The 26,224-nt window shown below is 53.6% G+C and overlaps 1 protein-coding gene across 1 annotated transcript in view; it reads right to left on the reverse strand.

The window, feature by feature from the left end:
* The window catches only part of PPL (periplakin), a 48,813-nt gene extending 26,926 nt beyond the window's left edge, over nt 1-21,887 (reverse strand). Inside the window, exon 1 of the mRNA XM_065924281.1 lies at nt 21,666-21,887. Coding sequence (XP_065780353.1) covers nt 21,666-21,727 — 62 coding nt within the window. The 5' untranslated portion in view covers nt 21,728-21,887. The remainder of the gene's footprint in view (nt 1-21,665) is intronic.
* Nucleotides 21,888-26,224: the final 4,337 nt, after the last annotated feature.

Raw genomic sequence — 26,224 nt, forward strand, 5'->3', positions numbered from 1 at the left:
AGCTTTGTCACTCAAGGCAGTTAGGAAAACCCGACCCCTCAATAAGCTCATAAGTCAGTAAAGGCTCTGAGAAGTCCTGTGGTGGAGAAAGCTGGTATTCAGTGGAGCATCTAGAAAGGCTCAGAAGAGGGGACTGTGCATGGAGGATCTGGGTAAGGTGGGATGAGGCTGCCAGGTCATGGGTTGACTCCCATCACATCACCCCCCACCTTGGCTTGGGCAGACCACATGGCGAATGTGAACACTTCAGCCCCCAACCCAGCCCCAGCCACTGACCCCTACTGTGGCCTCAGTAGTCAGACGTGGTGAGTCTCAACCCAAATATTTAACCATGACAGCAAGGGCCACCACTGCGAACCCGCAATGTGGGTTAGGTGGAGGCCTCTATCCCTCGCGGGTCTAGCCCAGCCGCACCCCAGGGCACGGGGCCAGCTCCCAAACCAGCCCCCTCACTGGCTGGGACAGGTTCGAGGAAAGCGCCTCCTGGGCCGCACCCTGGCCAGCCCATTACTCTAGCTGAAGCCCAGCACCGGAAGGGGACCCAGGGCGGTGGGGTGGGGACAGCCAGCTCCATGGACCTGGTGCTCCTGGTGGGGAACAAAGGGCAATTCGGTGGGAGCGTATGGCCAGAGAGGCATGGGTTCCAAGGCCTGCTGGACCGTCCCAGGCAGGCACCTCAGCCTTGAGGCGCCTCAGTCTCTCCATCTGTCTACCGGGATGACCACAGAGTCACTGTGGTAACTTGACACCTAGCGCGCACGCTTCACCAGGCATCAGACACGTCCACAGATGGCCCCGATAGCATCTTCACCCCAAGTCCCTGGGGGAGGTGTGTGTGCGCCTTTACAAGCAAGGAAACCAGCAATTCCACTCAATAGATATCGAGAGAAATGAAAACACAGGCCCATGTAAAAGCTTGTACACAAATGTTCACAGCAGCAGTATTTACAATAGTCAGAAAGTGGAAACAACACAAATGTTCAACTAATGAACAGAAGAACAAAATGCAGAATATCCGCACAATGGAAAGTAGAAATGAAACGCTAATACAGGCTACAGCATGGAGAAACCTTGAAACCACGAGGTTAAGTGAAAGAATCCAGACACAAAAGGTCCACTTACATGAATTATCTAGAGTAGGTAGATTCATAGAAAGAGAAAGTAGATTAATAGTCAGGAGGGGCTGGGATGGGGAGACAGAAGGGGAGTGAGTGCTAAACGGTGCGAGTTTCTTTTTAAGGTGATGAAATGTTCTAAAATTGATTATGGTGTGTATGCGTACTAAGTCGCTTTAGTCGCATCCGATTCTCTGCGACCCTATGTAGCTCGCCAGGCCCCTCTGTCCATGGGATTCTCCAGGCAAGAACACTGGAGTGGGTTGCCATGCTCTCCTCCAGCAGATCTTCCCAACCCAGGGATCAAACCTGAGTCTCTTACGTCTCCTGCATTGGCAGGCAGGTTCTTTACCACTAGTGCCACCTGGGAAAACCCCGATTATGGTGGCGGTCATATAATCTTGTGAATATACTCAAAACAACTGAATTGTACACTTTTAATGAGTGAACTGGGCTTCCCGGGTGGCTCAGATGGTAAAGAATCTGCTTGCAACGCGGGAGACCTGGGTTTGATCCCTGCGTTGGGAAGATCCCTTGAAGGAAAGCATGGCAACCCACTCCAGTATTCTTGCCTGGAGAATTCCCATGGACAGAAGAGCCTGATGGGCTACAGTCCACGGGGTCGCAGAGAGTCAGACACAACTGACCAACTAAGCTCAAGCACAATGAGTGAACCATATGGTATGTGAGTTATATCTCAATAAAACTCGCATCCAAAGCACTGGCCAGTGCCATTTACAAGTGGCAGGGATTTGTTTCTTCTTCCGTCCCCCTCTCGAATGGTCCCCACGTTTTATCCTGTTTTCCATGGAGGCTGGGCCAGTCCTGGGTTACACCCATGTGCCTGGAAGATGCTAGTTAAAACCTCACAGAGGGCTGACCATATGCCCGGTTGGTGCTAAGCAAATCACATCCAGATGAACTCATTAATTCTACCACTCCCTGAAGTAGCACTGATCTCCCATTTTACAGATGGGTAAACTGAGGCACAGAGTCATTAGCTAGCTTGGCCACAGTCTCACTGGCTAAAGCAAAGCAGAGCTGGGATTCCAACCCACACTTCTGGAGCAGTCTCAGCACTTCTGCCTTTTGGGTTTGGAGTCCCAAATGAAAGGCCCCAAAGGGTCCTGTCTTCCTCGAACCTCCAGCTGGCCATAGGAGCAGACATGTGTTCCTGTGAGAGCCGCAGATCCCCGCACCAGGGGTACAGGAATGTGGGCGAGTCGGGAACCTGCAGGAGCAGAGGCAAGTGTGTGTGTGTGCGCGCGCGTGTGTGTGTGCGTGTGTTGTGTGTGTGTGTGTGCAGATCCCAAGAGGGCTGAGAACTGGCTGGGCCAGTCCAGCTTTTCATCCAGCTAATGGGCCACACTGAGGCAGCCAGACATGGCCCCTGGGAGCTGTCAGCCCGATCGATGGAGGCCCAGATACAGTTCTTCCCTACCAGCCTCTTCCGAGTCCGGTCCCACCCATGAAGATGGGAATCTCTGGGCTGAGCCAGGAAAGCTGAGGTGCCCCCCCAGCCCCACCAGAGAAGGGAAGGGACCAGGGAAGCGGATCTGAGTGACAGGCTGGACGAGGGACACACTCAGCCTCCCTCCACTTACTTAGAAGTTTAACACGGACAGAGATGCTGAGGGCAGTGGCTGTTGGCACTGGTAGGTGCCTCGGAAGTCATCGAGCCCCACCTGCTCATTACACAGGTGAGCAAATTGAGGCCCTCAAAAGTGCAGGCACCCGCCCAAGGTCACGTGGGGAGCAGCCAGTGTCCAGAGCCAGAAAGGGTTCAAATCCTGACTGCGCTAACCATCCGTGTAACCTCGTAACCCAGCGCCAAGAAAGGGAAGGGACAGGTAAAGAAGAGGACGCTGTGGGAGAAGTTCCACTAGCGTGGTCAATATCCCCACCATAGAGGTGGCGCAGTGGTGAAGAACCCGCCTACCGATGCAAGAGACAGGGGTTCAATCCCTAGGTTGGGAAGATCCCCTGGAGAAGGAAATGGCCACCCGCTCCAGTATTCTTGCCTGGAGCATCCCATGGACAGAGGAGGGCGGGTTATAGCCCATGGACTTGCAAAGAGTCAGACACAGCCGAGTGACTGAGCACACAACCTTGGAAGAACTATTTTCTACTTCTGAATCTCGGTTTTATCACCTGTCAGGTGGGCAAGATTCATCCTATCTAGGCAAGTGAGGTGGGTGGCGAGGGTCAGGGTCACTTCTGGGACCCTGGAATCGAGTTTCAAAGACCACTTTGGGGTTCGGGGACTGAGCTAGAGATCTACAGCAGCCTCTAAGCAGGTCAGACATCATGTCAGCTCACGAGTGGGGTGTCACCAGTTTCACCAGCACCTAAAACAGTGCCTGGCACACTGGAGACACTCAACAAATATTCAGTCTAATCACCTAGCACATTTCAGGGGTCCCATAAGTGGTGACAATGACTATTCACAGAACACTACTCCATGCACTTTTACTTCCCGAGGGGCTTGCCATCCAAATGAAACTGAGCCCTTACATTGCTCCCTGATCTGTGCATGGGGCTGTGCTTATGGACCCCCCTTTCCCCTGGGGAACCCCGCTTGCCAGTGGTGCCTGGTCCTGTAAAAGAAGTGAGTGAAAGTCGCTCAGCCGTGTCCGACTCTTTGTGACCCCATGGACTGTGCCTCACCAGGCTTCTCTGTCCATGGGATTTCCCAGGCAAGAATACTAGAGTGGGTTGCCATTCCCTACTCCAGGGGATCTTCCCAACCCAGGGATGGAACCTGGGTCTCCTGCATTGCAGGCGGATTCCTTACTGGCTGAGCCACCAGGGAAGCTGTAAGTAGGTTCCTTCTGAAAAACAGTAACTTCACAACAAGGTGAACACCACCAGGGAGAAGGCACCTGGACACAGAGGACAGGGCACTCCCTCAGAATCCTCCCTGGTAACCTTCGACCCACAAGCCATGGCTGGGAGCCAGCAGACAAATGCAAAACGCCTTGCCAGACCTCTTCAAAACGGCCAAGGTCATGAAAGACCAGACCAAGGAACTGTCAGACCGGCGGAGATGATGGAGACACGATGACTAAATACAACCTGGAGGCCTGGAACAGAACGAGGCATCTGGGGAAACTGGGCAGGCAGAACAAAGTTCATATCTCAGTTGATCCTCTCTTTAATGTTTTGGCCTCAATGCATGGCATGTGGGATCTTAGTTTCCTGACTGGGGATCGAACGTGTGCACGCTGTGATGGCAGGGGTTAACCTGAGGAGGCTTAACCACTGGACCACCAGGAAAGCCCTCATAGCTCAGCTGTTTTTGTTTTTGTTTTTTTCTTTAAAGGTTCCTTCTAGATTTCCCTGGTGGTTCAGATGGTAAAGAATCTGCCTGCAATGCAGGAGACCCGGGTTCACTCCCCAGGTTGGGGAAGATACCCTGGAGAAGGAAATGGCAACCCACTCCAGTATTCTTGCCTGGAGATTCCCACGGACAGAGGAGCCTGGCGGGCTACAGTTCATGGGGTCACAAAGAAACATGACTGAGCTAACTAACACTCATTTTTTCACGTCTAGATGTCCAGGTTTTCCAGCAAAACCCTATAGGAGCAGATATTTCTGGGCGATAGTGTGTCTAGGATGCCCATCTTGACAAGTCGGGCCGTAGGGGCCATGGCCCGAGACCCCACCTGGTACTAATAAAGGCCAATGGGACCCAGGTCTTGGCTGTCTCCAGAAACGGTCCTCTCAGCCCAGCCCAGACTTTGATCAGACAAGGTGAATGGGTTTCACAAGCCAGGTGGAGTCACACCCTGCAGACAGGGGTTGTTTTTCCAGAGAATCCGCCCTTGTTTTCTTTTCCAAGGCTGAGGACGCTGGAGTCTGGCGAGGGTCCAGGAGGGCCCAGGTCCCATCTGAGGCCATGACAAGGGACCCCGTTTCCTTGACCCGGTCTGAGTATGAGACTCCTGGTGCGAGGAGGGAAAACAGGGCACAGACCGGCCAGGGGGACGTCTAGGGCAGCCGCAGAGTCCCATGACTGTGTCTGAGGACACTTGGGGACAAGCAATAACTTTCTGGGTCTGAGGCCACATGCACTAGCCTGGAACAGACGTCTTTGTCCCTCAGGATGTACTCTGGGCGTTAGAGCTGTGGCGAGATGGCCTGGGAGCCTCACAGGGCATCGGGCGCCCTCATTCCATCCCCAGCGTTAGAAACTCTGCTTGCAGCCCAGGAAGTCAGCTGTAGACTGGGGAGCCGGGGCTGGAACCCGTGCTGTGAAGCCCGGGGGGGTGGGGTCTGGTCAGTGGGCTGGCAGGAAAGCCCATCAGAGAAGTGGGGACAGAGGTGGCACTCCGAGTCGCCCAGACTCTGCGGATGCTCCACGTGGGTAAAGACAGAGAACCCAGGGCTGTCGCAGGACCCTCAGCCCGACCTACTGCTAATCACTTCTTCTTGCTTTACTTTGGGTGAGGAGCCCCTGGCCCTTTTCCACGATAAGCCATACCACAGTATAACCTGGTGGTTAAGCACCCGGACCAAAGGCAGGCGGCCTAGATCCGGATCCTGACTCAGTCCTTATTAAGCTGTCAGTCACCTAGCCTTCCTGAGCCTCAGGTTACTCATCTGTCACTGGGGGTCACGGCAGTCCACACCCCTCAGGGCTGGGGCATGGTTAATTGAGAGCAGATACAAAGTGGTGCTTTGCAGGGAGCCCAGGTTCTCTGCTTCCGCCCAGAGTCACCACCCAGGGATTCGGGCTCCTTTTAAGGAGCTGATAAAAGCTGGCAGCCAAGGCCCCATGTCAGAACCCACAGGCATGGAGGAGCTAAAAAACAGAGACCCCAGGCCACCCAGGCCATCCACACCGATCTTCATGCAAGCCCAGACACACTCCGCTTCCTCCTTGCGGATGTCACCTCGCCCGGGGAATGGAGAATTCACGTCACCTCGACAGTTGGACATGTCTCCTCGAGCTCCTGCGGGGAGGGGCCATGCACATATACGGGTAATGAGAGGGCGCAGCTCCCAGCCCCAGTCTGGAAGAACCCTCTTGGGTTTGGAGTAAGGATCGGGTCACTAGGTTTGGGATTTGAGGGGTCTAGTGTGTTTCTACCATGAGTTTTGCTGTCCCTGGACTGCAGCAGGGACACCGCAGATAGGCAGAGTGGAGAGGTTTCATCTACCTAGTTGTTCAAGCAGAACGCCAAGACCACCCCAGACCCCTGCCTCCACCTCCCCCTTACCCGATTCCACCTAGGAAGAGAGAGCCCTGTGCTTCCATCCTCTCTCTGGCCCTAAAACCCTCACCTTGATCAAGAGCATCACCTCTCACCTGGATCAGTGTGACGGCCACGCCCAGCCATCTCCATGCACTCTGACCCTTGTGGACCCCAGCCAATTTCTGCACATTTGTCGGAGAGATCTTTCAATGACCCAACCAGATCTTGCCATTGTCCGTCCCCAGACTTGTCGACACTCCCAAACACACTCAGGAGAGGGCTCGCTGTCCCATCCAGGGCCTGCCTTGCCTGCCCCAGCCCTTCTGGCTGTCAGCTCTCCGTGTCCCAGTCATCCTGCACCAACTGGTCCATTCCTCTCCATCCTGTTTGTGGGGAGGGAAACTGAGTCAGCCTGGCCTAGGGAAAGAACAGAGACTGAGAGAGCCCGGGCAGGTTCCTTAGCCTCTCTGTGCCTCAGTCTTCTCATCTGCAAAATGGGAATAAGAATCAGCCTCATCCAGAGGATGAAGACAGTTCAAGAGAGGAGCCTCGTAAAACACATTGGACCTTGGACGTGCATGTCACACCAGGAAGGCTCAGGATTGTTGGCATTTTGGTCTGTTTGGCTCACTGCTGTGTCCATGGTGTCCAGCACAGAGCTCGTCCCAGCAGTAATCTAATGAACAGCTGCTGACATTTGGAATAACAATGTGTGCTGTTTCACCCGCCTACCTTTAATTTCCTTGTCTGCATAATCAGGTTATTGGATCCACTGACTGGGTAGCAAACAGAAAGACATATCTGATAGGTGGAAAATGTTCCCAAGGCAGATAGGGTGGGGACTAGGTTGATTTGCTTTCAAGGTCGCCACTGTCCAATAAAAACAGAATGTGAGCACATTTGTAGTTTAAATCTTCCTAGCAGCCACGTGAAAAACATAAAAAGAAACAGGTGAGCTTAGCTTTTATACACCATTTGATTTAATCTAATACAGCTAATGCAGGAGACATAAGCGATGCAGGTTCGATCCCTGGGTCGGGAAGATCCCCTGGAGGAGGGCATGGCTACCCAGTCCCATATTCTTGCCTGGGAAATCCATGGACAGAGGAGGCTGGCGGGCTATAGTCCACAGGATTGCAAAGAGTCGGACATGACTGAAGTGACTTAACACACACACACAAGTACAGCTAAACCATTATTTTGACAGTCAATAGTGAAAGGGAAAGTTAAGTTGCTCAGCTGTGTCCGACTCTTTGTGACCCCGTGGACTGTAGCCCACAAGGCTCCTCCATCCATGGAATTCTCCAGGCAAGGATACTGGAGTGGGTTGCCATTTCCTTCTCCAGGGGATCTTCCCAACCCAGGGATCAAACCCAGGTCTCCCGCATTGCAGGCAGACGCTTTAACCTCTGAGCCACCAGGGAAGCCCCAATAGAACATTATTAAAGAGATAGTTTACACTCTCTTTTCCTCAACATTGGGCATGTGGTTTACACTTGCAGGGGATCTCAGGTTGTTATACGCACATCTCACACAGCAAATGGTTAACAAATATGACGGCATAGTTCTGGGTGATTCTGTGGCCCCTGGACCACTCTACGATAAGCCCACAATGACTGCAGCCCATCAGTTCTGCCATAATGAAGCTGAAGGAGGCTCGGAACACTAGTGCCTGGTACCTGCACGCATCATAAGGTGGTTATCAGCATCCTCACGTGCATGCTATGTCACTTCAGTCATGTCTGACTCTTTGTGGTCCAATAGACTGTAGCCCAACAGGCTCCTCTGTCCATGGGAATTCTCCAGACGAGAACACTGGAGCAGGTTGCCATGCCTTCCTCCAGGGGATCTTCCCAACCCAGGGATGGAACCCACATCTCTTACATCTCCTGAATTGATAGATGGGTTCTTTACCACTAGTGCCCTAGGGCCACTTAATAAAAGGTCATTTCCTGGGACTTCCCTGGTGGTCCACTGGTTAAGAATCCACCTTGCAGTACGTGGGATGTGGGTTTGATCCCTGGTTGGGAACTAAGATCCCACTGCCGTGGGGCTACTGAGCCTGAACTGGAAGGTCTGTGTGTCACAGTGAAAGATACCCTGTGACACAGTGAAAATCCTGTGCACCGCAACTAAGAACTGACACAGCCAAGTAGATTAATTAATTAATTGGGGAAAAAAGGCTATTTCCTTTGCTCCCTGCCACTGTCCCACCAGACCCACACAGACTGGCCAGACACCTGCCCAAGGCCAGGTCTCGTCCATGGGTCTCTAGCTGCCTGACTCCAGCATCTTTGCTCACAGCCACAGGCCAGAGCCAGGCACACAGCCTGCTCCAGCCACGCTACCCTCCTTCCTGGGAGAACAGCCTCTTTCCTGACCCAACTCCGGGGAACAGCTCATACCACTACCGAGGGGCCACAACCCTTCCATAAGCCCCCACCCCAGCAGTCGCTGCCCGCCTAGAACTGTTCTGTCACCTGTCGGTCACGCCCAACTTGCTTTTTCTTTCTGGGCGTCAAGATGGGAACCAGCAGGGACAGGGTGTGGCTGATGGTGAGAACCCTTCCTCTCTGGCCAGCGTCACCTCACCCTCCAGGCCTGAGTCAGTCCCCACGTTCTGGTCCTTGGTCAGGTCCACAGTTCCTCCCTTTTGGGGTTAATTCTGTCTCAGTGGGTGCAGGTGGAGCTGGATGATCAGTCTCGGAATGTCTGGAATGCACAGGAGCCCACACCTCTCCTGGGAACCAGCCTGTCCCAGCCTTGCCCCTCCTACAGTCCAGAGAAGAGGGCCTGGCCTCCTGTTCTGCATGGTCAAACCCTTCTGGGTCCTGCCTGCCTCCAGGGTCAAGCGGCCCCCAGGAGAACCTCCAAGTTCATCTTGGGTGCTAGGTGGCCCCCAGACACCACCTTCTTTAAACACTGCCAGACTGAGAGAGCAAAGGCTTTTACTCCAGGACACCTGCCCTGTCTCGACCACAAAGGCACACACAGTAGGTGCAGGAAATGACCGATGAAACAGATAGCCAGACACTGAGAGGACCCACTAGGTGCCCACGCCCGCTCAGCCTCTTCCTGCAACATCTCCTGACACCAGGCAATCTTGGGAGAAATATACTCTTATAGTAATTGGGGATACTTTTCTTAATTCTATTAGGTGATAAACTTTTAGACAATAAGGATTTACTCACCTTTTGGGAGGACCCTTCTGTAGCCTTTAATTCCAGGCTTTGTACAGGCTTGGGGCTCAATAAATACATGTTGAACTGAGCAGACATTTTATAGCATGTGAATAATTCTTCTCTCCTCATTTTTCAGATGAAGATAACTGAGGCTAAGAAACCTGCTCAAAGTCACACTGTTAGGAAGTGATGGTGTCAAGATCCAAACAGGTGTTAGAGACACCTCCTCAGAACAAGAGGGATGTCAATATTGTTGTTGTCGCTAAGTCGTGTCTGACTCTTTGTGACCCATGGACTGCAGCACGCCAGGCTTCCCTGTCCTTCACCATCTCCCCAAGCTTGTTCAAACTCATGTCCATTGAGTTGGAGATGCCATCCAACCATCTCATTCTCTGTCACCCTCTTCTCCTCCTGCCCTCAATCTATCCCAGCATCAGGGTCTGTCAATACTATTCCACAAAGTGACGGGGAGAGATCAAAGCGTTCACCACCCAGGGGAGGCATAGTGACTTACATCTTGTTGGCATCTTCAGCAGTATAATTAATCCCAGTGGTTGAGTAACCATCAGTGGTGGTAGTTGAGGCTGAGTCATTCTCCTAAGATGCCACCATGAGGGGCTCCCAGCCTGTCCCTCTGAACAGGCCATTCAGGAGGAAGGAACTGGTATGACGGAACCCCTCCCTGGGCCACACCCTCCCCCAGGGTCTGACATGCGTTCCTGCTTTGATCCTAACAACCCATCATCAAGCTTGGTACTATTATTGCTTCCAGTGCAGATACATAAACTGAGCCTGGGGAGGGAGGGAGACCTGCCTGGGGCCAGAAGGTTAGTGTCCATGCTGGTGACTGTTGCCGCCCCCTGTCAGCTTTCCAGATTGTCAAGATTTCCAGATACTCAGCAATTGCTGAATAAATTTTCACCGCACCCCCAACTCCTTGTCATTTCTCTGTCCCTCTTACAGGCCCTGGGGACAGGCCCTTCTCCATCACCAAGTCCCTGGAGCTGTCAACATGCTTAAAATGTCTATTTAATTCAACACCTATTTATTGAGCCCTCAGCCTACAAAAATCCTGGAATTAAGAGCCACAGAAGAACCTCCACCAAAAGGTAAGTCAGTCCTTATTGTCCAAAAGTTTATGGTCTAATAGGCAGGATTTAGAGAAGCTCTCCAATAACTGTAATTCCAGAGATTCAGACTGTTTGGGTCAGGGTATTTTCATCCATTCTGCCCACTTCAGGCCTTGTATCCTAATTTAATTGTGAAAATAAAGGTCGGTCCCATAAAATGCAAGAAGAGAGCAAGAAACAAAGAGAAAGCGTGCTAAATAGGAAATACAAAATACATGGCAGGAGTAGGTCCAAACACACCAGTCATTACAATAAATGAGAATGAGTTAAACTCACCTATTTAAAAGATAAGACTCTCAGGGGAGAATAGGAAAACAAAACAAAAGCCAGCTCTATGCCATTTTATAAGGCACATATCTAACATAAAATTGCATAGGAAGGTTGAGACTAAAGGAGTAGAGTGTGGCAGACCAGGCAACTTCTGCTTTAGCTCTTTTAAAGGAAGGGCAAGGTACAGTGATGGCTTAGTGGTAAAGAACCCACCGGCAAAGCAGGAGACATGGGTTTGATTCCTGGGTCTGGAAGATCCCATGGAGAAGGAAATGGCACCCCTCTCCAGTATTCTTGCCTGGAAAATACCATGGATAGCCCATGGGGCTGCAGACGAGTTGGACATATCTTAGTGACTAAACAACAACAAAGGTACATATAATTCTACGGTCAAGTTATACTGCCCCTTTACTCAGGGCAGTGTAAACACTGGGTTTAACGGCTGCACATCAGAAGACTCAAGTCTGGGCCCCGCCTCACTGATTTTGACTTAATTGGTCTGCCATAGGACCTGGACATCACCTTCAAAGCTCAGATAATTTTTTTTTTTTTTAATTTGGTTGCACCAGGTCTTAGTTGCAGTACATGGGACCTAGTTCCCCGAGCAGGGATGGAACCCGGGCCCCCTGCACTGGGAACTTGGAGTCTTAACCACTGGACTGCTAGGGAAGTCCCAAAACTCAGATGGTTCTAACGTGCTGGCAGGGCTGGGAACAAGGAGACTAACCAGAGTCATGTGCTGCAGGGTTAGACCAGCAGATCGAGGAAGAATTCCCAGGTCTCTGAAGGAAGGAAGTCTTGTAGAGAACAGTACTCAAAAAGCATCCAAAAAATACCAGGCTGACAGGTCAACTGACTGACGGGCTCCCTACTAGAAACCTCAGCGATAATTAGCTGGGCGTGGAGGAGTTTACTGTCTGCTAATCCTGGGGAAGTAGATTCTACAGTGAGAAGCCTGCTGGTGGAGTAACTACAGCCCTGTTTCATGGTTTAATCTGCTTCCACCCAGGGAAGGCCTCCCCACCTCGGGGCCTCATGTCAGGCGTGTGCTTTTGGGCTCTCATTACACATACACACACACACACACACACAAGTTCAAACCTCTTTGAGTAACACCAGGGTGTGTCTTTAAGATTTCTGCAAGATTTAAATGGGGCTCAAGCCAACTGTGACAAACCCAGTTGGTAGGACATCATTCCGGGTTCAAAACCAGTGGACAAGGAGTACTGGCCTCCGAATAGGAAGCACCTACTATGTGCCTGATGCTCTTACACACATCATCTCCAGTTCTCTCCATGATTCTACACACCTCGAATTTGTAGATTCAAAACAGGCCTCTCACTGCCGCTTGCTGAGCACCTATGTATGAGGCGTCTTTTCGAGGGCGTGGGAGCGACCACACGGTCTGCAGAGCCCCTACCTTGGTGAAGCCCACGGCAGGGCAGGAACGTGGCCAGCAGCAACACAGCTGATCAGAGGCACAATCGGGCCTGGAAAGCAGGTCCATGATTCCCAAACACAGGCTCTTTCTACTCCACCCTCCATCCCTGACCTCAGCCTCCACCTCGACCCTCAAGCCCTCCACCCCTCAGCTTCCCTCTCAGTAACATGGGGGCTTTACCGTCCAGTTTATAGTTGGGAAGAGTCACGTTCCTGATGCAGAGCAGCAGGACTGGAGCCTCCTCTGTTCCTAGCAGCACAAACTCAGAGTCCTTTCTCAACCTCCAGTTGGAACCCAAAAGTCCCCATCCCAGGATGGAGAAGTGAAAAGCCCTCAGAGCCATGAGTCTGACATCTGAGCCCTGGCTGCTGGCGCAGCAAAGAATTCTGCACAGGACGGTCTTCTTGCAGCCCTGCAGCCTTCCAGAGTCAGCAGGCCATGGGTGGGGTGGAGCCTCCGGCCAGCCAGCAGCCCGCTGTGCATTTATAAGACCTGACAAGCTCTCTGACCAGGAAAGGATGGGCTGGGAAATCAGTGTAGACACCCCACCAGCCAGCTCATCTTCTCCCGGCTCAGAGCCGCTGAGACTCTAAAACGCTGAGCCTCACCTGGAAAAGAGAGACGAGGGTACTACTATCTAAGAAGGACAATACAAGCATAATTCAGGATGGCTGTACCTCTACCCCTCAGCCTCAGAGGCTGCCATGTGCTCACACCTCTCCCAGCTCTTGGCCATTGTTCCCTCCTGCAATTCTCAGTCTCTGCATCCAGAACCCTCCATTCTTGCGCCCAAGGCCTTGGACATTGCCCCCGGCTGAGGCCACCTTCCTCTTCCTCCCCCCTCTCTCCCTGCTGACTGGACTCGGATCCAGAACTGTGGGCTTCCCTCCAGGCGTATCAGCTGCCAGCTCCCCTGATCTAGCCCACCCCGCACTTTTAAAAACTTGAAAACTCTTAACCTAGCTCAAACGAGCAGAAAAGTATGGAAAAGAACGCCACCGAGACTTCGCTGATGTTCCCACTCGGCCATATGTGTTTCAGATTTTTTTCAAAAACAGTGTTATTATTCAGTACCCTGTGAGCCCCCTCCTCTGGGGGAGCATAATTTTGGAGCTGTTGGTTTCTTCCTCAGTTCAGCTCAGTCATTCAGTCATGTCTGACTCTGCGACCCCATGGATTGCAGCACACCAGGCTTCCCTGTCCATCAACAACTTCCGGAGCTTGCTCAAACTCATGTCCATGGAGCTGGTGATGCCAGCCAACCATCTCATCCTCTGTCATCCCCTTCTCCTGCCTCCAATCTTTCCTAGCATCAGGGTTTTTTTCCAATCAGTCAGCTCTTCACATCAGGTGGCCAAAGGATTGGAGTTTCAGCTTCAGCATCAGTCCTTCCAATGAATATTCAGGACTGATTTCCTTTATGATGGACTGGTTGGATCTCCTTGCAGTCCAAGGGACTCTCAAGAGTCTACTCCAACACCACAGTTCAAAAGCATCAATTCTTCAGCGCTCAGCTTTCTTTATAGTCCAACTCTCACATCCATACATGACCACTGGAAAGACCATAGCCTTGATTAGACGGAGCTTTGTTGGCAAAGTAACGTCTCTGCTTTTTAATATGCTGTCTAGGTTGGTCATAGCTTTTCTTCCAAGGAGCAAGTGTCTTTTAATTTCATGGCTGCAGTCACCATCTGCAGTGATTTTGGAGCCCAAGAAAATAAAGTCTGTCACTATTTCCATTGTTTCCCCATCTATTTGCCATGAAGTGATGGGACGGGAATGCCAAGATCTTAGTTTTCTGAATGTTGAGTTTTAAGCCAACTTTTTCACTCTCCTCTTTCACTTTTATCAAGAGGCTCTTTAGTTCCTCTTCACTTTCTGCCATAAGGGTGGTGTTATCTGCATATCTGAGGTTACTGATATTTCTCCTGGCAATCTTGATTCCCGCTTGTGCTTGATCCAGCCCAGCATTTCGCATGATGTACTCTGCATATAAGTTAAATAAGCAGGGTGACAATATACAGCCTTGACGTACTTCTTTTCCAATCTGGAACCAGTCTGTTGCTCCATGTCTGGTTCTAACTGTTGCTTCTTGACCTGCATACAGGTTTCTCAGGAGGCAGGTAAGGTGGTCTGGTAAACCCATCTCTTGAAGAATTTTCCACAGTTTATTGTGATCTACACAGGTTTCTCCCTAGGCCTGTCTTAAACTTTCACTCCATATTGGTGTCTGCATCTATAAACATACATGGAATTGCTTTGTATGAATTTTTAAAATTTTTTTATTTTTTAAAGAATGTTTTTGTTACTATGATCTCTCAGTCTCTTCTTTTTTTAACATTTACTTATTCGGATGAGCCGAGTCTCAGGTGCAGCATGTGGGGTCTTTAGTTGCACCATACGGAATCTAGTTCCCTGACCAGGGATGGAACCCAGGCCCCCTGCACTGGGAGCTCGGAGTCTCAGCCACTGGGCCACCAGGGAAGTCTGTGAACGAATGTTCGTAAATGCACACAGATGTGCTGTGTCCTTAACTTGCTCTGTCCACAACCTGCGATGGCTCCTCGGGCTGGTGAGTATGGACGCCCACCTCGCCATCTCGTGATCCTTGCTGCTCCCCCACCTTTGCCTCCACTGTCTCCGCATCTGTCACATAGCATTGTTGCAGCCTGTTTACGCAGCACAGAGAAGGGGGTGGGGGCAGGGGGCCCTCTGCTCAGGCCCCCTTATTCTTTTCCACTAGATCAAAGCCCCACCCACCCAGCCCATTTCTTGGTAGGAACAAGTGCATGCGTTCGTGTCTTGTGTGTGTCTGCATCGGCCTGAGATGTTTCAGGAGGGGGAAATCTCTGTAGGCCCCCAGGGCCACCCTCATTCATTTATTCACTCGTTCAGCACACCTGCCACCCTGCCAGTCTCTGGGGGAGACAGACCTTCATCTCCATCAGACCACCCAACAGCCACTGAGATAAGGGTCACCAAGGAGATGGGGGAGACAGTGCAGGAAGTGGATCCGCCTGGGGAAAGAGAGGTTTAGGGAGGGCTTCCCAAAGGAACAGAGACCAGTTGAGGAAGAGAAGTGAGCCCAGAGGGGTGGGAAGGGCATTCCAGGCGGGAGGAACAGCATGGGCAAAGGTTCAGGGGCTGGAAGGGTCATGGAAAGCAGAGGGGAATGCACTCATAGTATACAGGGTGGCGGTTCCCAGGGCCTGAGAGCAAAGGGAAGCCTGGGGTGGGATGAACCAGCGGGGAGGGGTGGACAGGACCAGACTGGCATCTGGCAGGGAGACTCTTGAGAGTCCCTTGGACAGCAAGGAGATCAAACCAGTCAATCCTAAATATTCACTGGAAAGACTGATGCTGAAGCTGAAGCTCCAATAATTTGGCTGCCTGGTGTGAAGAGCTGACTGACCAGAAAAGACCCTGATGCTGGGAAGGATTGAGGGTAGGAGAAGGGGACGACAGAGGATGAGGTTGGTTGGATGGCATCACTGATTCAATGGACATGAGTCTGAGCAAACTCTGGGAGATGGTGAAAGACAGGGAAACCTGGTGTGCTGCAGTCCATAGGGTGACAAAGAATGGGACTTGACTGAGTGACGGAACAATAAGGAGAGCTCCCTGGCTGCCACCGGGAGGAGGGAGTGGGGTGATGGGGCAGGGGCAGAAACGGTGAAGCGGCTGCTGCAGAGGTGCTGGTGACAAGGCCTGGGGGCCCAGCAGGGCTGCCTGCTCTGGAGGCAGGGTGCCTAGAGGCCAGAGCAGGGCTCAGTCTGCCTGGAGGCAGGAAGGAGCACCGGGGGGCCTCACTCCCTAGCCTCAGGAGGACAGAAGATCCATCAAAAGCAGAGAGAACAAAGACCGGGGCCATTTCCATCTCCCCATTCCTAAGACAGGTCAGGGCAGGCAGGCAGGCTGGAGAGTGGCAGGTGGCGCTGGCAACACCCCACACAGCCCTGCCTGGAGTAGAGAGGAGCCAGAAATCTCTTGACAAGGAACCTTGGACATGCTCTCAAAGGTAGCTTCTCCCCCAGCCCCCAGGGCCCTCCAGAGGCCCCTCACTCACCTAGGAGTGTTGCCTAAAAGATATGACTTCAGGTAAGCCTCTCCCCACAAAACTCCCTGTCCCCAGAGGAGCTCCCTGACCGTGCCTGAAATGCCACCACTAGCAGCCACTGTTACATGTTTCAGTTCCGGTCTGTGCTGAATCTAATTCACCAGATCTTGTTCCCTCTGCCAAGAGCACTGGGCAAGCGAGGGCAAAGCCAGAGAGAGGGGAGGTGGAAAGGGTGCTGGGCGGAGTCAGGGATACAAAACCCAGCGACTCCACCATCTGGCCTGGGTCAGTCCCCAGAGACAGCACTAGCCCCAGGTCGAGGTGGGGAGCCCTAGTTTCCGTCTCCAGGGGCCCCAGCATTGGCCATGTGTGAGCTGTGAGCCCAAGGTGAGTGCCTTTGCTCTTGGCCTCAGCATTCCTCTCTGTGAAATGGGATACCACCAGCAGCCTTACAGGCTTGGTGTCAGAATGAGATTTTATATATATACATGCATACATATATAAAACATCCATGGCTGTGCTGGGAGCACAGCAGGTATTGAGAAACGGCTGGGCGGATCACTCCAGCTCTGGCTACCCGTGTAGTGGGAGGTGAACTTTGCTGACAGGGCCCTCCTGCAGACTGTTCGAGCTTTTCAGCTGTCGCTGATCAATGCATACAGGTGTGTCTCTCCATGTGTCTTTTTAAGGTGTTTGTGGGGGGTCCACATGAATGCTGGGGTGAATGAATGGGAGTCAGCTGACCTCCTGTGCCCCTGGGGCAACAGCCTCCACGGCTGGAAGGAGCCCAGATGCCTGGTCAGCTCTGTTCTTAGCACCATCCTCATCTTTGTGGCTCAGCTGGTAAAGAATCCGCCTGCAATGCGGGAGACCTGGGTTTGATCCCTGGGTTGGGAAGATCCCCTGGAAAAGGGGATGGCTACCCACTCCAGTATTCTGGCCTGGAGAATTCCATGGACTGTATAGTTCATGAGGTCACAAAGAGTCGGACACGACTGAGCGACTTTCACTTTTCATCTTTAACAGCAGTGTGCCATCACCACATGTCAGTGCCATGTTACTGAGCACTCACTGGGAGATGGGCCTGTCACATGCATGATCTCTCCCGAGCCACTAGCGACCTCACCAGCTGATGGCTGCAGCAGCACTCCCATTTCACAGATGAGGAAACTGAGGCTCAGGTGTTTCATGATCTGTCCAAGGTCACATAGCTCAGGAGAGGCAAAGCTGGAGCTTGAACCCACACCTGGATGACACGCTCTTAATCACCAAGGAGTCCAAGGTACCCCAGCTAGCTTCCAGGAGGACAGACGCCCCTTTCACCAGCCTCCAAAGCCTTGGGCCTTGCCTCCCCCAGAGGGTATCCCCATTAGGATTGGGCCATTCTTGTAGGACTTTGCCTAGATGAGGTCAGGAAGTGAGGCCAGGCTGCTGGGTGCTCACTGGGACCCAGATCTGGGTGGAGGGGCAAAATTAGTCCCATTTTACTGATGGGGAAGCTGAGGCTCCTAGTGAGGCCAAATTTCTTTGCCAAATTCAAACACAGGCAGAGTTCAGCCAACTGCAGAGCTGAGTCTAACCATCCATCCCTCACAATGACAGGTCAGACACCCAGGAAGTCCTCCCCGATAATCCAGGTCTCCACCCTAAGCCTGACAGATCTCTCTTCAGACCAGTCAGGGAGTAACAGGGCTGTCAGGCTGGACATCTCATCTGTCCAGCTGTATGTCTCACCAAACTCTCAGTGGTTCCCATCACCACCATGACACAGACCTGCAACCATAGTGGTAATTAAGCAAAATTCCATCAACTGCAGAGAGACTGTCAACATCTCCTCCACAGCCATCCCTACTCCCCGAAATGGCACCCCAGGAGTTGTGCAGTACACGGCCTGTCTATCACGGCATTCAGCTCAATCCCAGACACATAGCAGGTGCCTAATCGAATTTATCCAACAGTTATAACCATTATAGCTGCTGTGAATTGAGGCTTCCTGTAATTCTCAACCCCTTCCCTGCATAATTTCATTTAATCCTCGCAGGCAGGTAGTATTTTTATGCCCATTCCACAGGTGAGAAAGCAGAGGCTCAGAGAGGCCACGCAGCTCTCCCCAGGTGGCACAGCTGGGGAGCAAGGACTGGCCAGGACTGTACTCTTAGCACCCAAGGAGGGCGGTAGGACCAGGGCCCGTCAAGGCCCTCCCCGCTGAGCTGGACACTATCCTTGGTGATCTGCACCCGCAGCCTGACCCTGTCATTAGCTCAGGTGTGAACACCAGTTCCGACACCTGTCATTAGAAACCAGGGCGGCAGGAACAGCGGAGTTCACACCCAGTTCCAGCTGCTACAAGGCTGACAAACAGGGAGGGGTGGTTTTCTCCTAAGGGGCTCTCCATTCACGAATTTCTGTTCACTTGTGCTGTCCAAAGCCTGTGACTGAGGGGTTGTGTGTGAGTCACAAGTCCTGGCTCCCGGATCCCCTCTGCTGGGGGCAGGGATGCTGACCCCACTCTGGGCACCCCTTATGTGCCAGGGCATCCTCTCCATTGTTACATTGGCTCCTCCCAGAAACCCCACGCGGAAGATATTAGTACCAGGCCTGCCTTGCAGACGAGGAAACCGAGGTTCAGAGAGGTTCCTGAGCCTCTCTGGAACCAGAGGCTAGGTCCTCAACTGACTGACCACCTCAATGCTGAATCTCACTGGCAACCCCGCCCTCCCCCAGACAGAAGAGGAGGCCCCCATAAAACTCTGGGTGCAAGGCTAACTTGGGGGTCAGCACCCTGTGACCAGCGACCACACCTTAGAGCTATAGGACCAAGCGCTGGGAAACACTCAAGAGGCTACCTTCGACCCTGCAATCTGTTCCACGAACTGTCTCCACCAAGGGGAACAGGCAGATGGAGATGCTGAGCTGGCAAGACCACGGTCACCTGGCATCGACCCAGGGCTGTGACTGTGCAAGACCCCAGGGCCCAAAGGAAGGGTCTCTCATCCCATCTTGGGAAGAATCGGGGAGGGCTTCCTGGAGAAAGAGGCCTCCATGCTGAGATCACACATTCAGCCAGGGGCAGCAGCTGGCTGCCTTGGGCCAGGGGTATTGCGAAGTGCAGGACCCGTGCCCTTTAACCCTGAGTCCCCGAAGCTGTAAAGGATGTTAATTGCTTCCTTCCTTCCCTCTGCTGGGAAGGCCAAGACCCTCCCAGATTGTCCAGATTCATTGTAACCTTTTGTTAGGTCCAAGCCCAGCCCTTGGGGGACTGGACAGATGGAGAGCTGGAAGAAGGGGAGGCTCAGAGGGATGAGGAAGGCGGAGAGCAGGGCGAGGCTGGCCCATCTCCTGGTGCGTGGGTGTGTGCATGTGTGTGGAGGACTGGAGGGGCCCCGGTCCTGGTGGGGGGAGAACAGCACAGCCCTCCCCGGCTGGCACGGAGCGTCTGATTGTGCAACATCTGAAAGAACAGTTCAGGGACTGGACGGGACCCCAGCCGGGTTTGAGAGCCAGCTGGACCTGGCCACTGAGGAGCGGCGTGCAGAGCCCTGCCCAATCCCTGGGGTTGGGAAAGACCAGGGAGGCTTGTGTGTGTGTGGCGGGGGCAGGGGATCCCAGGAGGGGAGGGAAAGAAATGCTTCTGAACTTGAAACAAGGCAAAGAGGAGAAGGGGCAGTGGGATCACAGGGGAGGGGAGTTTCTGAAAAGCCTGGAATTCAAAGACATGGAGGATCTACCCTCTACATCTCAGATGGTCTCAGGTGAGGGCTGAGATGAGATGGCTGGATGGCATCCCTGACTCGATGGACATGAGTTTGAGCAGGCTCCTGGAGTTGGTGATGGACAGGGAGGCCTGGCTTGCTGCAGTCCATGGGGTCACAAAGAGTCGGACACAACTGTGCAACTAACTGACTGAACAAAGACATGCAGGGCCCACCCTCTCCAGGCCAAGCCCAGGCCGCCTGCACCTGTCAGACAGGTCTGCCTGGGCTGGACCACAGGGCCAGGGTGGGAGCGCAGGCCAGGGTCTCCTCGCCTTCATCTGTGACCTGGGAGGGAGTGAGGGACTGCTTCCAGGGGAGGGGGTCTCAGGTGAGGGCACTTTGGGCAGGTGAGCTTTGCAATTTTTTTTTTGTTTCCCCACCTGCCTGAAGCCCCTTGTCGGATAAAGACTCCCTCCCAGCTATAGCCCCTGCCTCCTTTTCCCTAGAGAGAGGCGAAGGAAGGGTCTGAGGTCCTGCCCCCTCCCTCAATCTCAGCATCACCACTGAGGTTCCCCTAAACCGGTTATTAAGTGAATACATTAGGCTTACCAAGCGGACGTGGGCTGCCGTTTCAACGCAAACACATCGAGACATGTCATTCCCTTCCCAGGCGGCCCTGGGAACCGGAGGCTCTCAGAGACGCCGCCAGTTTCGGCGCTGGTTGCGGGGAGGGGGGGGGGTAGCGGGGGCTGGGGGCAGCCACGCCCCTGAGAAATCACTCAGGGAGAAGCCCCCACCGCCCTCCCAGGAGCTGCGCAGACCTCGGGGTGGGGTAGGGGGTGTGGGCCAGGGGTGCCTCAGCCCGGGTTCCCCCAACCCGACCCCACACCCACAGATTCCTCCGAACCGGGCTCTGGAGCTCAGGATGGCAGGTGCCGGGAAGTCCTGCTGCAGGTGGCACGTTCCCCGCCCCCATCCGTCCCCTCAGCTCTCGCCTCCCCGACTCCAGAAGCACCTGCGCGCCCCTCCAAGAAGCGCTGGTGAACGCTCCCCGCCACGCCCCCCGCTCCAGCTCAAATTCGCCGCGTGGTTGCGCCCCTAGACGGTGCTTCTGTCCCTGCACACACCCCCGCCCCCGCCCTTGGGTGTAGCGTCCGCCGGACACACTACTCTCCACCCGGGCGGTGCTTCCTGGCCCGCGAGGACCCCTGGCCCGAGGGCGACGGCGGGACGCGGAGACACCCCCCACCCCCGCCGGGACGCCACCTCAGTACCTTGCCGTCTAAAGCGCCCAAGCCAGTGCTCTCCGGGCTCCTAGAACTTTCTGGTGCCAAACAGCGTGTTTTCCTTCCGCGCCCCCGGCCCACCTCCATTCCCCCTTGGCCATGCTTCCCAGTTCAAGGGTGGCCCTTGGGCGCCTGAGTCCCGGCGCGTCGCGCACTCCAGGCTGGGTTCCCCGCCCCGCGGGCCTCCCAGGGCGGTGAGCACCCACCCCCTCCCAGCCCCCGCAACCCCGGAGGCCCGGCCGTTCCCCTCGCGGCCCGGGCCGAGCATCTCGGCCCAGCGCGGCCCCTCACCTGCGGGTCCGAACCGTGGGGCTGTATTTGCCTTTGTTTCTCTTCCTGAAGAGCGAGTTCATGGTGGCGGCCGGGCGGGGCGGCGGTCGCTGCGCGGGGCTGGGCACTCGGCTGCGGAGGCCCCGGCGCGCACCGAGGGGCGGGCAGCGGGCGCAGGTGAGCGGGCGGCGACGCGGGAGCCCCGAGTGCGGCGCGGCGGCGGCGGCCGGTCACTACTCGCGGGGGGCGGGGCGCCCGCAGGCCCCGGCTCCCCACGCCGCTCCCGAGAAGGTGGCGCTTACCTTCCCGGGGGAGGGGCGCCGGGTGGGCGGGGCTTCCAGGCAAGCCCTCGGCCGGGCCGGAGCGAGCTGGGCGCCCGGCCTGGAACCGGGGTGGGGACACGGGGTCCTGGGAGGACCCGGCCCGGCCCACCCCCTAGTCTGGACACTCGAGAAGCTGGGCAGGCGGGTGGAGGCGTCCTGGCTGCTCTCCCGAGCGCGCTCCGCAGCCCCCCTCGCCCCTGACTCCCGGCCTGGCGCACGCGCCCCAGGCTGAGGACCCTCACCCCGCTCTCCCCTTTCTTGGCTGACACCCAGGTGGGGCCCCCAGTCAGATGGGAAAGCCGGACGGGTCTCTATGCCCCGATAGCTAGTGAATTACTCTCTGGTGGTAGGACTGTCGGTCGCAATTGGGAAAAGGGAGCTTGGGAGTGCGCCTTGTTGTTTAGGCGCTAAGTCGTACCGGACTCCTTGCGATCCCATGGACTGGCTCCTTCTTCCATGGGATTTCCCAGGTAAGAATACAGGAGTGGGTAGCCATTTCCTTCTCCAGGGGATCTTCCCGACCCAGGGATGGACCTTGCGTCTCCAGCATTGGCAGGCGGATTCTGAGCCACCTGGGAACTGCCGAAGTGCGCCTGCCTGAGTTCATATCCTGCTGCTATGGTCAGCTGACTCTTCAGCAAGGCTTCTCTCCGCTCCCAGCCTCAGTTTCCTTTATCTGTCAAACAGTAGTAACAACCGCACCCCACCCCATAGAGGATTCCTGTAGATAATTCACACAACACTTCGCACAGTCCCATGTGCCAAGTTACATCTGTGCCAGCAGAGGCCAGTCACGCGGGGGCCCTGCTGCAGTGTGTGCCCGCGGAGAAGGCTGCAGTTGGACACACAGTAACCCAGGTCTGAGCCAGAGTGGGGCCCTGACAGCAGGGAGCGTTCAGTGTCCCTCTGGAGGGCACAGAGGGTTCTGAGCCCAGCTGGGAGGGAGAGCACACAGTCCTCAGGGGAGATGCCAAAGGACTTAGATGGGGAGCAATGATGAGGGAAGGAGGCAGAGCACCCCCACCCCCCCTCCACCGGACATCCAGAGTCCTCAGGCCAGTCGCTTCCCCAGTCATTTTTTATTTAAAAAATAAAGAGGTTGATGGGGAAGTTGATTCCTACAGGCTTTTCCTGCCCCAGACCCCAGAGCATTTGAGAACAGTGTCCTGTAGGCCACGGGGTCCCCCAACCTCCACTATCTAATGCCTGATGATCTGTGGTGGAGCTGGTGTAATAATAATAGAAATGAAGTGCACAGTAAGTATAGTAGCGGGGGTGTAATTCAATAGTAGAGCATGTGCTTATCATGCACGAGGCCCCAGGTTCAATGCCTGGCACTTCCATTTAGGAGTTTCTCCTTCCTGGGAGGAGAGAGTTTACTATTGTGGGGAGGGAGGAGATATATATAATTATAACTGATTCATGTTGATGTATGGCAGAGACCACTACAACATTGCAAAGCAATTATCCTTCAATTTAAAAAAAAAAGTAATGAGCTTGAATCATCCTGAAACCATCCCCCCAACCCCATCCTTGGAAAAATTGTCTTCCACGAAACCAGTCCCTGGTGCCAAAAAGTTTGGGGACAGCTGCTTTAGGTCATCTGTTGTCCCTGCCATCACAGGACTTCAGTGTTGAAGTGCTACAGAGATTCTGGGAAAACCTTATTTGTTAGGGGGTATCTATGGTGGGGTTAAGGGGGCCTGCGGATCCTCCTACAGTTGCTTTCAAAATGTGTGTGTGTCCAAATGCACATTTTGAGGGTGAGGGTCTATTGCTTCCAGTGGGCTCATTCGTTGGCTCATTCCACTGATGTGGGCATTCTCCCAGCCGTGGCTGCCTGGTTCTGCTATGTTGATGAGGAAAGGGAAAAACAAAACAAAAAAACAGTAAAAGACCTTTCTCTTCAGAGGGGGAGAAGACACATACTAATACTACTAACAATACATTGACAACCTCAAATTGGGATCTGAAGGCCTAAAAAGGATAAAGAACCCTGGGAGGAGCAGCAGCTGAGCTTCCCCAGGGGAGCTTGTAAAATGCAGATTCCGGGGCGTGACATCCCCTCCCCCAGTTCCTGGTTGGGGGGCGGTGCTCAGGAAGGGTCTCAGGAGTCTAAACCTTTAGCAAGTCCCCCTGGTGGTCCCTGGCCCCTCTATGAGAAACCAGGAGCGAGGATCTTGCCTGCAGCTCTCAGATGGGGAACCCAGTACAGACCTTCCAACCACACCTAACCCTTCTATCCTCTCTGAATTTGGCTTTGCTCCAGCTTCTCTATCAGATGCCCCTTCTAGGTGGGGAGCTCCCCACCAGGCAGCTTAAGGCTTGAGCAATTCCCTCCAACCTGAAGGGACTTCCCTCCCCAAGTCTGAGGTTAGCTCCGGGGGTGGGAGTAAGGTTGGGACCTAGAGTCCCGCTACAAGCATTGGGCTTCCCTTGTGGTTCAGATGGTAAAAAAAATCCACCTGCAATGCAGGAGACCTGGAGACTATAAGTCCAGACTACAAGTACACTGGGAATAGGTGTCAGGGAGGAGCCCAAGGCTTCAGAACACATAGCTTGTTGGTGGTGGTGGGGGGGTGACTTGGGGTCTAGAGACCTGGCCTGAAGTCAGGACAAAACTTGCTCGGCGTGGACCCCTTCCTGTGCCCCCAAGTGAGCCAAAGGACTCAGGAGGGAATACTGTCCAACCCCCTGTTTTATGGCACAACTCTGCTTGGAAACTCTTTTCCTTCCTTCTCCGGACTGCCTTTCCCTTGGAGAGTAAACTGGGGTCATTCACAGCAGCGCCGTTGCTAGGGAGGAGATCCTGGAAACAACCTGATGGCCACTGGGATGGGGATCAGGTGGTTAAATAACCCAGAGCGCCTCTACACTGGGAAGACCATGCACTTGGAAATGAATGAGATGTGGAATTCGTTGTCAGGCACCAGGAGCAAAGTGTGAGAGAGAAGCAGAGAATATATATGCCTGTATGTACAGAAAATTTCTGGAAGGATCCACAAGGCTCTGTTAGCCATGAGTCCCCTCAGGAGACAAATCTGAATTTTCATTGTACACTCTTTCATAGTGTTTGGATTTTGTCTTATTTTTTAAAACTTCCTTTGGATATTATTTTTATATGTGCTTGGATTAATTTTTCAATGGCTTTTTTCAGTTACTTTCTATTTTTTAGCCATGTGGCATGTGAGATCTTAATTTCCCAATCAGGGATTGAACCTGTACTCCTTGCATTGGAAATGTAGAAGTTTAACCAGTGAACCACCAGGGAAGTCCTTCAGTTACTTTAAAAAAAACTCATTTCAAAATGACGCAAGCCTGGCATTCCCACTTCCCAGACCCTTCCCTGCCTCAACTTCCCACTTCATGCCCCTCTGTTAGGGTCCACTACACTTTGTGGTGTTAACCTCCTTCCTTGTCAGTCTTCCTTACTGGATTGAAAGATACTGGTTGATAAGGATTATGGGAGATATAACATTTGGGCAAAATAGAACCCATGTTAAGGAAGGAAGCCACCCTACCTTCAAGTTGCTGACATTCTAAGGCCGGAGACAAAGACACAACAACTACAAAGCCAACTGGGATGAGTCTAGGGAGACGAACTTTATTAGGACTCCAAAGATGGGTGGGGGTGGCAGCCTGGGGAGCCCTGGAGTGGCCTTCTCATCCAGTCCCTTTCAGCTGTTGCAGCTTGTACGCAGGTCATTTTGTCCTTCTGAGCCTCAGTTTTCCCTGTCTGTGAAATGGACACAACTATAGTATCCACCTCCTAGGTGAGATCCCATGTGTTAAGCACTTGGCATGCCCCTTGGCCCTGAGTGAGGGTCCCACAAATGGGAGGGGTTGACCTCTGCAGGTGGAGGCCCCATGCTCGTGGGGCTGAGGGTTACAGGCAATTACAGGAACTCTAAACTGTTCAGAACTCCAGACTTTTCCCAACTTCCAAATCCTCCTTCCCCACACCTAGAAAAGTGAAGTTTGGCTTCTGGGAGGGAACCAAACTAGGGACCTCCAGGTGAGCAGGCTGATAGCTCAGCTGCTAGATAGCTGATGTTAGCTAACTGATAGCTCAGTTAACAGCTGTGGCACTGGTGATGTTACGTGACATTGATGATATTAATGCCATTTCTCCATTATTGAGCACTGACTCCATGTCAGGCAACACAGCATGTGGCCAACATGCTTCAGCGGGTTGACACTCCCTAGAGACCCCCAGTGACTCCCCGAGGACCCTCCCTCCCAAGAGGAAGCTCTCTT

This window comes from Muntiacus reevesi, chromosome 2 (assembly GCF_963930625.1).
Source record: "Muntiacus reevesi chromosome 2, mMunRee1.1, whole genome shotgun sequence".
NCBI lineage: Eukaryota > Metazoa > Chordata > Mammalia > Artiodactyla > Cervidae > Muntiacus > Muntiacus reevesi.